General features: G+C 51.8%; 1 protein-coding gene across 5 annotated transcripts in view; it reads left to right on the forward strand.

The window, feature by feature from the left end:
- Positions 1–12073, forward strand: part of FOXN3 (forkhead box N3) — a 349090-nt gene that overhangs the window by 141016 nt on the left and 196001 nt on the right. For 2 of the 5 annotated variants that reach the window (XM_037031359.1, XM_037031362.1), the window contains exons 1-2: positions 1797–2140; positions 5422–5978. In XM_037031359.1, the coding sequence (XP_036887254.1) occupies positions 5436–5978 (543 nt within the window). In that variant the 5' untranslated portion in view covers positions 1797–2140; positions 5422–5435. Of the gene's footprint in view, positions 1–1796; positions 2141–5421; positions 5979–12073 lie in introns of those variants that run through there. The other 3 variants (XM_037031360.1, XM_037031361.1, XM_037031363.1) reach the window with 2 other exon arrangements.

Consider the following 12073-nt stretch of genomic DNA (forward strand, 5'->3'; position numbering starts at 1 on the left):
GTAGGAAGGAAAGTGCTGGGGTGAAAATAACCTGCCATCTCTACTTAACGTAAAGAGATTTCCAGCTCTTGTGTGAGTGTGGTTGGGGACTGGGAAGGCGGGTAACCGACCAATCCTCCAGGCCAGTGAGGTGTGAGGACAAAGGTCTCTCACCTTGGTTCCTTTGATGGGAGATTCAGCACTCCCAACTGATATGCAGATGAGGGGTGGGGCCTGCACTCAGATGAGCTTCTGTCTTGGCTTCATTGCCAGTTCTGACTTCAGAGATGATCTAGTTTGTTTCTCTCACCTCACACCTTTTCCTGGTGACTTAGGGTAAGTCACAACCAGTGCGCAGTCATTAATGGGGTGGGGCTGGGTGAACTGGGGCTGCCCCTCGGCCTCCACCTCTGAATCATCTTCTGGTTGAGGTTTCCCATCCTGCTGGTAAGTAGCACAGCCTGTGGTGAGTGTCCTTGCCGAAGACTTGCCACCCACCATCTTGAAGCTTTGTGAGGGGGAATGACTTAGATCGATCGGGGTTTCCTTAGTTTTTGAAACAAAACATTTTTCAGACACCCTATGGGACTTTTCTTCCCCTTTGGCTGGGTTACAAAGTACTGCAAGCCAGAGGGATTTCTGATGGCCATCACTCCGGGATTTCTGATGGCCATCACTCCGGGCCTTCTTACCATTTTGGGTTTTTTTCCTGTAGTTTGCAAATAGCTCAAAATGGCCTTTCCACTGGCTCAGGTGGGTTCAGGTAGGGGTGGCAGCGTGACCTGGACTTCTGCGGAGGAACCCGCTCATGTGGCCACCTGGGAGAATTGTGCAATCGTATTTTCATCTGTGTAACCACCAGGGTGTCCTGCAGGACTCTCCCCCCTCCCCCGCCGCCCAAGGCTGCTGCTAGCGACGACTTGAGCAGTGGGTGGCCATTCTTTGTAGGAGCCTAAAGACTTGGGGTGGTGGCCGCACCTTTTGCTGGGTGGCCACGTGAATGGTGGGCTCTTGAGAGCTCAGATATGAAGGAGATGAAGCTTGTTATGGCTCGAGGTTTGGAAGTGGGTCAGGGAGTTGAGCACAACGCCGTGGAGAGGCCCCACTGGCGTTTGCTCTGTAATCTGTAATGGCCACCCTCCGGCCCTCGGCAGACAGGCGCCGGCAGACGCCCGGAGGAGCTGCCACCTAGGCCGGAGGGTGCGGTGTCTTTTGTGCCTTTTCTCCTGGGGCAATAGGTGGGCGCCAGGGGAGCTCTGGCGACGGCCCTGGGAGTCCCGCCAGGACGCTCGTAGTTGGGGAAAAGTGGAATCTCGTCTCCCCCTTGCAAGCCTCGCCCGCATCATAATTCCTTTTATTTTTACTTTCGAGCCATGTAAGGCGTGCGGATGGGGTAGGAGCGCTCTGGAGACACGTAGCCAGCGGCGCAAAGCCGGCCCGTTCGCGTGGCTGGAGCCTGGCGTAGGGACAGGCCTCCCGACTCCTGCCCCACCAGCCTCGCCTCCCACAGTCACGGACACATGGGGTCGTGGGGTTCCCGCCAGCCACCCCAGTCCCGCCGTGCCCCAATCGGGGCGGCCCAGCCCAGTCTCGCCCCAGCTGCGTCCCGGGAACGCCCAGGGGAGAGGCGGGTCGTGGAGTCTGGGGCACCGCACGGCCGGTCCCGGCGTGTCTGCGCCCAGCGCCCCAGGCCGGCCCGGCCCACGTTTTCCCTCTCTCCGGCTCCCTCCGCCTCCTGCGCTCCGTCCCTCCCCTTCGCCCTCCTCCCTCCCTGCGCTTCCCCTCCTCCTGGCTGGTCATGTGTCGCCTTTTTTTGTTTGCAGTGGAAACAATTTCTCGCTGCTCTACGCACCCCGGCCCGACGCGCCGCGGCGGAGGCGAGCGGGAGGCGGGACGGGGCGGGGAGAGCGGCGGGGCCGGCGGGAGGACGCGCTGTGCGCCGGGCGGACGCCGCAGGTCCCATGCCGCGCCGCGACCCCCGTGCCCCTGCCGTCCGCGCCCGCGGCCGCCCCCCGCCGCCCGCTGCCCCGGACTTGCAGTGCCGCGCCCGCGCGTCCCTAGCCGGGCCACCAAGCGATGCCCGCTGGGCGCCCGCGAAAGTTTGTCTGTTCCCACTAAAGGGCAGCGGCGCCCCCGTGCCCCCGCGCCCCGCTCCAGCCAGGTGAGTTCGCTCCGCGCTCTCGCCGGCACCCAGGGCAGGATTGGGCGACCCGGGCCGCGGTCTCTCGTCGGAGGAGGTCCTGGAGGCTCTCGGCAGACAAGGGACTCCACAGTTCCTGCGGGAGAGTGCGGGGCGGGGGCCTGGCCGGGCGGGGAGACGGGAGCCCCGAGCGGGGAACTCGCTGGGTCGGAAGAGTTTCCTGCCCCGACGTGCGGGCTGTTTCCCGGTGCCTCGATTCCCAGGAAGACGCCCCAACGGAGCAGTGTTGGTATTGCCCTAGGGGGACGGGGTCCCCGCCGTTCCGGGCCGAGGGAGAGGGTGCCGATCCAGGGGACACCCCAAGATGAGAAACAGGATCCTAACAAAGATACCCTCCCCCCACAAATTGTGCAGGCTGGGCACTGGCTGTGAGCGTCTCCCAAGACCCCCGAGGCCCGACCCCTCCTCATCCCGGGCCGCTTTGAAGCCCTCCTTGGGTCCTGGAGAAGCCGGGGGACGGCGGGCTTTTACTGATGTGTTTTTAAGGCTCGCAGCAGTGCGGCCAATAAAAGGTTTATGACATCTGACCAGCAGTGAAGGTATGCGAGCTCCCAATTGCCCTGTATACGGGGAGAAGAGCAGTTTCCCTGTTGCTTGGCAACTCCGCTGATTGACGCGCGACGCAGCCAATTGCAGCTCCCGCAGGTCCCCTTGAAATGTTTTTGACAAGTACAGTAAATGCGAGTGGAGCGCGTGCCTGTGCGCGCGCGGGCGCGCCCGGAGGGTGGGGGTTCTGCCCCCGCCCCCCCCCAACTCCAGACTGCCCTGCGAGCCTTGGGGAGGATTTCTCAACTTTTTAAAGTTCACATCTAACATCTGTTCAGAGCTGGGCCAGTAATGTATTTGTCAGTTATTTGGAGACAATTCTGATAGCCGGCAAAAAAACAGCTTTTTTGCTGCCTGTTCTCTGTTGAAAAGCAAAAAAGATAACTGAACGCGTCATGAAAACAAGAGAGAGATAGAGGGAGTGAGTGTGTGTGTGGCGGGGACCGTGAGTAACCCACAGCAAACCGAAAAGTTGCCGGGAGGTCCCTAGTAAACGACTACTGGAGTGCGGGATGGAGCAACCGTTCTCGAAGCCGATTCCAAATGTTTGCCTAACTGCAGCCTCACGTGATCCGGATTCTTCCCCCCACCCCTGAAAAGGGAGGAAAAGAGATTTGGCGAATTATGTAGTTTGAGAATAATAATGGAAAACTCAGCTGTGGTTTCTGGGAACTGTTTTTTTAAAATGGAACGGGAGTGATCCGCAGCTCTCCATCCGGTGGCTCTAAAACCCAGTTTTTAGGGGTGCCCTGCACCGTCGGACGGCCTTGGGGGAGGACAGAGGCAAAGCCTGGAACGATCCGAGGGGACCGACCCCTGTAACCCTGTTTTCTTGACAGTGCCGTTTTTTTTCTAATAAAACTGTATTGCTGCCAATGTTTGTTTAAAACAAAAGAAAACATGGAGAATAGTGTGTTAGTTCCTTTGGGAAGCTACTGACAAATAAGCAAACTAAAAAGAAAGAGAGCAGCATGTTGTCATAGCAACAGTGCAATTAAATTACTTTACTGTCAGCCATGATATAATTTCGCTGTTTCGAAGCTCAGGAGACATAAAACTTTCGTGTGGAGCTAAAGTTGACTTCAGTGGCTGGGTAGCTGTTCTCTTTTGTACTGTACCCTGTGGATATTCCTGGTTATCAGAAAATTTGTGTTGGTTTTTTTTATCTGGGTCTGAGGAAACTTTGAGAGGGACAAACCTAGCTTTGATTTGTTTATAAAGAAGGTAAAAAGCCTTATCAGGCTGGTCTGTGTCAAACTCCCAAGCCTGAAGATACTACCTTATTATTTCAAATATGTCATGACTTCCCTGGTTAGTTCATGACAGAGAGAAATAGTCCCCGTGGATGAACTTGAGGTATATGCAAACTGTCGGGGGCGTGGGTCTTGGGTGCCCATGGTTCTCTTTGTTTAGAATTGGGCACCTCACAGCCATTCTGGAGAGCTCCCCAAGCCTTCTGTGGGTGGGTTCTGTCTGACCACCTTTTGGAAGCAGGAGAGTCCTGTGGTTCTGGACACCCTGTGTGCCCCTCATGGCTTTCTAGAGCCTCATTCTAGAGCTTCCCCAACTGCAGGGGCAGTTATTTTAGGTGTAGTGTTAGGGGACCTTTTGAGCCCTGGAATGATCACTTCTTTGCTTTTGATGTGGGTTTTTTTTTTCCTAGATAGATTGTTTGATCTTCTCACTTATGAAGGGAAAATAAAACAGACACACTTCTTAAACCAAGCGCATGGTTCGAGGGCTACACAGAGAGGCGTGGGAGACACCTCTTCATCATCTTCATTGCTCTTTCTGTCTTGCCTGGAGTCCCAGGGCGTTGAGCAGCTTTGTATCTGCCGAGGTCCTTCTGTTGTTTCCTCATTCTCTTTTCTCATCAGATGTTCTACTCCCTGTTCTAGGCCATTGATAAAAATGGAGAGCGACAGCAAAAGAGGATTCTGTAGCAATTTTTGTTGGATTTGCCTCCGTTTGTTGAAGGGCTATTTTGCTCACCTGACTTTTTCCCCCAATTCTAATTTCGGTTAATGGCTTGTCTTTCATATGCCCATTTGTGTGGTGTCTGAAGTTACTCAGTTTTTTGTTCAGAGTGTAGTGTCGCAAGAAAATGTCCTTCTTCCTCCAGTTCAAATCCACAGAATGCAACGTAATTGAAGTTGCAGAGTGACGGGTACGGTTTGTACAGAAACGTTGAAACAACTTGTCCTAAACTTCCAGGTGTTTTTGTGAGAACACTGAACAGTGAGTCCTGTCAGCCCAAGAGCCAGGGTTTGTGCACTGTAGGTAGTGTGTATCCTGAGGCTTGAAATATTTTTACCTGTGTATATATTCATATATAACAGATAAAGCGAAGCAGCAAGAAAGAACAGATTTTCCCAGGGTCACAGTGAGAGAGTGCGTAGACCCAGGAAGAAGGCATTGTGGAATTTCCCATGCTTTCTGTGATTGCGTGTGCACGTTACAGATGGCAGGTCTCTCCAGTCCTGCTGTATTGAGCCGGGGCAGGTCACGGTGGGGCACGCACGGTGGGCCGATTTTACTTACAGTGTGTCTCTGTGGTTGAACTGTGGGTTTGTGTGACACAGTGTAGGAGCCATGAGGTGTGTTCCAGGGAGGGGGACAGGAGAACTGGAAGAGCACAGCTGCCTTTCTGGTTTGGGTTTTACTAACTTCTCTTTTCCGTGTCATGCGTTTACCAGGAGCCTTCACGTAAATGGGTCCAGTCATGCCTCCCAGTAAGAAGCCAGAAAGCTCAGGAATTAGTGTCTCCAGTGGGCTGAGTCAGTGTTGCCGGGGCAGCGGCTTCTCCAAGGCCCTTCAGGAAGACGATGACCTCGACTTTTCTCTGCCTGACATCAGACTAGAAGAAGGGGCCATGGAAGATGAAGAGCTGACCAACCTGAACTGGCTGCATGAGAGCAAGAACTTGCTGAAGAGCTTCGGGGAGTCGGTCCTCAGGAGCGTCAGCCCCGCCCAGGATCTGGACGATGACACGCCCCCGTCCCCCGCCCACGCCGACATGCCCTACGACGCCAGGCAGAACCCCAACTGCAAGCCCCCCTATTCCTTTAGCTGCCTCATATTTATGGCCATCGAGGACTCTCCGACCAAGCGCCTGCCAGTGAAGGATATCTACAACTGGATCTTGGAACATTTCCCGTATTTCGCAAACGCGCCTACTGGGTGGAAAAACTCAGTGAGACACAATTTGTCGTTGAATAAGTGTTTTAAGAAAGTGGACAAAGAGAGGAGTCAGGTAAGCCTCTGTGTCTGGAGTTCAAGAGTTTCCTTTTTCTTTTTGAAATTTTTAATTTGCCTCCACTAAAAAAAAAAAAATTGGTATGGAATGTAAAGTAGCCACTGTAAATGGATCCGTGTATTTCATTTGTTTAGATAGTGGCAAACGTCCTTTTCCTTAAACATATTAACTCAGGACTGCTTCTGGTGTTTGTGCTGGACCGAGGCTTTCCCACTGTGGTATCGGATACACTCACAGAGGAGTGGGTGATGCCCTCTCGTTGGTTCTTCTGTCAACGGGGACGGGTCAGTTTGGGTTTAGAGTACCAAGAGCCATTAGCCTCGAGGTATATCCTGGAGTAGATGGACAGTAATGGGCACTGGGAGGCGACTAAGCATCCAAGACTAAACAAAGACAGACATGCGTTGCCGAGGTGACTCTCGAAATCAGATGTCTACCTAAGTGTTTGGCAAGTTTGAAATTCCCTGAATGTCAAAAATTAGCTCAGGGTAACGTTCCCTCCCACTAGAGAGTTACTTTAAAAAAAGGTTGATTTTTAAAAATTTTCAAAACTTAATTTATTTATCTTTAGAGGGGAAGGGAAGGAGAGAGGGAGAGAAATACCAATGTATGGTTGCCTCTCATGTGTCTCCTGCTGGGAACTGGCCTGCAACCCAGGAATGTGCCCTGACTGGGAATCGAACCGCAGTTGTTTGGTTCACAGGCCTGTGCTCAATCCACTGAGCCATGCCAGCCAGGGCCAATTTTTAAAATTTTTTAAAGCCTTAGCTTGAGCTTGGTCGTCCACTAAAAGAGACAGTTTTAATAATCTGCTTTGCTTTTCTTCGAATAAAACAGGTACAATAGAAATTAGGTCGACTGTTAAGAGCTGGAAAATAAAATTGTGATCTAACTTGGAGTTCGGTAAGGTTGCATTGCCGCAGTTGAAATAAAATGCCAGAAAACATCTCTCGGCCCACACCCTGTCGTGTGACTCTGCGTTCCAGCTTTGTTTTTCATTAATAATGCTGATGGTCTACTTTTCCCCTTTTTGAAGTTGAGGTTCGGGCTCAGGATCACTATTGTGTGGGGTCAGCAGCTGTGCAGGGTTGGGGCCTTTACTTTCTTTCCAGAAACATGTTTCTGTTTCCATCAAAATCTTGAGCCTGAGAAAATTCTTCTTGGGCACAGAAGAATACGAATAAGGAAGGGGAGGAGCCATTTTTCTCCTTGCCACAGCTGGGCACGTTAGTCTGCAGATGCCCTTGACCTAGAGTTTATGTTTGAGGTGGGGTTGGGCCTCATGCAGAGTTTGAGGAAGGGTGGTGCTGGGGAGCAGGCAGATGTGGACACCAAGGAGCTTGTGCCTTTGGTCGCTGGTGCCGGCGGTGCCTCGATGCAGCGTTGCCCTGTGAACAGTCGTGTTCTGGGCCCCTCCTCCGTCAGACCCTCATACCTACATAACTGTAGCAACTGCGGGGTGCTGCTCTTGTCCCCGGGTGTCCGCTTCTCTTCCTCCTCCCCTCCACGTCTCAGAATGGGCATTTGGAGACCAACCTCTGTGGATTTGGCTCCACGGAGTGTTTTACGATCAGTCGTTGAACTGAGAAAATTTGCTGCCTTCCTGTGAGGAGCCAAGTCTGTTATTAAAAGCTCCTGTTCAGGTAGGTCCTGGTGGCGAGAAAGAGAAGGCAGTTCGAGGTTCAAATGTGGCATGGAAAGTGGTGTTCAGGCCCCCCAAAGCGGCCTGTCACTGATGAGGCAAGACACAGGACTTCAGGTTGGTGAGAAATGATTGTACAAGCCACCATGCGCCCGTGTCTCCACGTTTGCAGTCGTGCCTGTGCGCATAAAAATAGCCCAGCAAACGCACCATCTGAAATATGTGGACGAGCAACTCCGACCTGCGCACGGAGCCTGGGAGGGCTGTTCGCCTGCTGCGGGCGTGGCATGCAGGTGTCGGGTCATCTGTCTGGGAGAGCCCTTTCCTCCCCATGCACCTCCCCCCACCCCCAGTCACCTGTTTCCAGGGGTGACCGTTGTCACTCTGAACAAATGCAGATATCACCTGTTGAAAGGGAACAATTTTAGGGACTTAAGATTGTGAATCTCACGAAATGTTGAGTTCTGCCTTCCTGCCCGTGCTGACCTGTGTGGACACGTTTCTGATCCAGTGCCTCTGATCCAGTGCCGGCAGCCTTGTGGTCGAGAAGTCGTTCCCTGCTGTGAGAGCGAAGCAGGAGTGAGAGTTTTCCTTCCCCTTTTCTCCTCTTTCCTTGGGTTGCCTTGGGGCGAGCTGCTGGCTGCTCTGAGAGGCCTAGGCCTCGGGGACTTCCGGGACACTTGGGATTTTCTCCAGGCTAGCTGAGCAAAGAGGAAGGCATTTCCCCTGACACTTTTCTCAGTGAAACCTCCTTTGGCCCCACAGGTAACTTGGTTGTTTTTTTCTCCCGGGAGATTGTGCATGATGGCCCTGCCACGGCGCAGTGACAGTGACTGAGTGTACCCGCATGTTGGTGGGCAAGAGGGGAGCTGCAGGGGTGCAGGGAAGCCTTGCAGGTTGTATTCACAGAGTTGGCCATTCCTTTTCTTTCAAGAGTGTAGAGCACAGCGTTAAACCCTATGTCACTGTGAGGACACGGAATGTCGTGTGGTCCTTGTCCCCAAGGGCTTGGAACGTGTACCCTGCCAGACCCCTGCCGGGTTTGCAGGAACGCACAATGTTGCCCGCATCAGAGTCCTCAGCGCCCCTTAAAGATAACGTCTGATTCTCTGCCCCTCCCCGGAGATTCCGATTCCGTGGATTTGAGGTGGGTGGGGGACCACCGGTGTCCCTACCGGCTGTTTTCATGGGTGTTTCTGACTCGCAGTTGAAGTCGAGAATCCCTCAGCTGGATGCTTCTGGGTTCTTTCCAGTGCCGAGATTTCATCACGAACATGTCATGAATGAGTAAGTCAGGGGGAAATAGGTGGTTTTGCTTCTGTGTTATCTCTGTTTCTCCCTTCCTTTCGGTTTTATCTCTGGAAGGAATTTAAAAAGATAAGAGTTTTATTTTTTAATCAGGAAAAATTTACACGGGCACAGGGAGGGAGTGGTGTGATAAATCTGTATAACCATCCCCTCTGAGGCTCGAATCCAGGTTCTGTAGTTAACAAGGGCTTCCCTCCCTTCCCTCGTTCTTCTTGGTTTTGCTGGGCATGAGTATTTCGAAGCCAATCCCAGACCGTGTGTCACTTTATCCCAATGTATAACAGTCTGTGTGCGTGAGAATCATGGACAGTTTCTCATCTAACCACAATGCCGGTATCACCCGTAATGAAATGAACAGCTTGTCGGTGTTACCTAATACCAGGGCGACACTCAGCTCCCCTGATGGTTTATGAAATGCTTGCTCGAATTGGGATCCAAACATGGTTTCTGTGTTGCGTTTGGCTCTTACGTTTCCTCATCCGCAGCAACCCTACTCCAACCCCCCTTTGTGCCCGTCCTTCTTGTACAGACCCGGCCTTCGGGCTGTGGGAGCCCCGTGCCTGTCTGTTTCTTGTCTGCTTCGTTGAGATTTCCCCGAGCTGGTTCCTCTGTGCTCTGTGACTTCTGTGATATGGAGGTAAGTGCGAAAGGCTACATCACGTTCTGGCTTGGTTTCCCCCGAGGATGCCTTATGGATGGCACGGTGTGTGCTCACGCAGGAAGCCTGGTCACCCCTTTCTCCGGAAGGCTGAGCTCTCTCTCTGGGTTCATGGGGGGTCGGCTGCTCCGACCTCTGCCAAGTTCCCTGGCTGTCTTTCATCTTACGGTTTCATTTATTGAGTACCTTCGCCCGAATCAATCAAGATCGAGCTTCAAAGTCAGGGATTAAGTTTTATGCCTCCTAAATACAGACCTTAGTTAAGACTATAAGATTAGCAAGTACTAACCTTCTCATGAATACTTATAAATGATAAGTAAAGGGCATTTATTTATTTTTTTATTGACTGGATAATAATGGTTTAGGTATGTGTGTTTCTATTTCTGTGCTTTTTCTCAACTTCCCCTCTTGCCACTTTAACAAAAAAAAAATGTTGTCGTAAGAGGGTTCGCAATGGAAACGCTGTACAACAGAATGTTTTGTATGTCCCGAACTGAGTACTTAAAATATAACTTTAGCTTTTTAGTATAGGTGACTTGGTTTGGTTGAAAAAAGACTGGATTGGAAGCCAGGGTACCAGCTTCTGTGTTGGATGCTGGTGGCATGTGGCGTGGGCTTCAGTTTCCGCATACAGAGAGGCAGGAGTTTGTAGTCACTTGGATCTTCTTCTTCTTCCTTTTGAAGGTTTTGTTTTCAGAGAGAAACATTGATGATGTCCAAAAGATGCATCATCGATCAGGTTTACATTGATCAGTAGCCTCTTACATGCCCCCAACCAGGGACCTGGCCCGCAACCCCTGCATGTGCCCTGACTGGGAATCGAACCAGTGACCTTTCAGTTCACAGGCCAGTGCTCAATCCACTGAGCCACACCAGCCAGGGATCTTGGGGCTTCTTACTGTGGGTCTTTGGGTGTCAAGGGCTCTGCAGACACCCTGGAATTATTGACCATGTGTCACGTGACTTTGCATATTGCATTTTCCCAGAGGATCCAAGATTTTTGTTGATTTACTTGTGTTCATTTTGCTTATTTTGCTTCTTTAATGGACCCTCTGACCCAGGAAAGGGAAAGAACCACTGGCATTGTATAACAATAGTCGGCTCTCCCCTTCCTTCCTTACTATAACCCTATGAGGCAGTCCCATTTTCCTTCTTAAAATAGATGATGAATTAAGCTTAGAGTGGTTGAGTCACTTGGAGGGCACACAGCTAGTACATAGCAGACCAGGAACGCGCCCTAAGCCCCTCCAGTTCTGAAGCGTATGTACATGCTTAAATGAAGCCTGGAGTCTGACTACACCTTCGTAGAGAGGCTCTTGTAGATGGTCTCTATATGCGTCCTCAAAATGCTCTATAAACAGGAGTTATGAGGGACTGAAATAACCCGACTGAATCCAGAATTCGCTCTGGGTACAGGAAGAGACAGGTGAACATAGAGCGTGTTTTTGAGCTATTGCAATTGGGCCAAATTCTGTCTTAGTCAGCAAATGGAAAGGAAGATGTCACACTTACTGCACAGAGCTTGCCACTGCCTTCTCTGCTTTCTATTTCCAGGCTCTGCCCCCGGCCCCTCCCCCCGGCCCCCTCCCCGCTGGGCTGTCTCCCCTGCTGTCCGGCCCAAGTTCAGAGGCCCTTCTCCCTGCACAGACACTGTTTGTACAAGTCCCCCACCGCACTCCCAGCCCCCTGGGTGTTCATTTTTCCCTCGGAGGACATGCCTTTTCCAAGGAAGGCGGTTTAGAAAAGGAGGTAGCACCCATTTATGAGGCAGCACCCTCATGTGCCCAGTGGTCCCTCATGTTTTTCCTCTTGGTGGTACAAACCCAGAACAAGGGCGTTGCCCTTTCCTGTGACACTAGTAACACACATACTAGTTTAATTGATAATCGTTTTAGGAAGGAGAGATGACTGGTTTTGTTTTTGTTTTTTTGAGGGGTGGATAAATCATGCTCTTTGAAAGACGGTGCAGCCTGGTTTGGGGGGGTAAATTTCTAAAACTCAGGGTGATGTTGGGTGGTGGGACGTGCAAAAAATGTGGTGAGGTGTGTGGGAGCAGACCCCGGGGCACACGCTGACCCCACTTCCTCCCTGAGCTGGTTTCTTCCGGGCCCAAGGGCCTCATTGGTGTAGCTGTCCAGTAACTGTTCCGGAAGCGTTCGTTGCATTCTCTTTGGGAGGGCTTTGTGGTACCTGGGTGAGCCTTTGAGATGCTCCTTCATTGATGTACTGCCTGGATGTCCGGCCAGCAAGACAGTGTTCTCAGAGCTTCTCCCCTGTTGAGCCGAAGAGGCTTGGGGATTTCCCTTTGAAATCACTTTAGCTGCAGGATAATTCTCGGCAGTAAATAACATAGGAAGTCGGCACACTGACCTCCTATTTGAAAGTCATGGGCTTCGCTTCTTTCACAAATAGTGGTGGGTTATTTGGATTATTCCATACTCTCCCACGGAGCCCCTGGCCACCTTCATGCTCCCCTTAAGCTTT

This window comes from Sturnira hondurensis, unplaced genomic scaffold (genome assembly GCF_014824575.4).
Source record: "Sturnira hondurensis isolate 20B ecotype Veracruz unplaced genomic scaffold, ASM1482457v3 Scaffold0021143, whole genome shotgun sequence".
NCBI lineage: Eukaryota > Metazoa > Chordata > Mammalia > Chiroptera > Phyllostomidae > Sturnira > Sturnira hondurensis.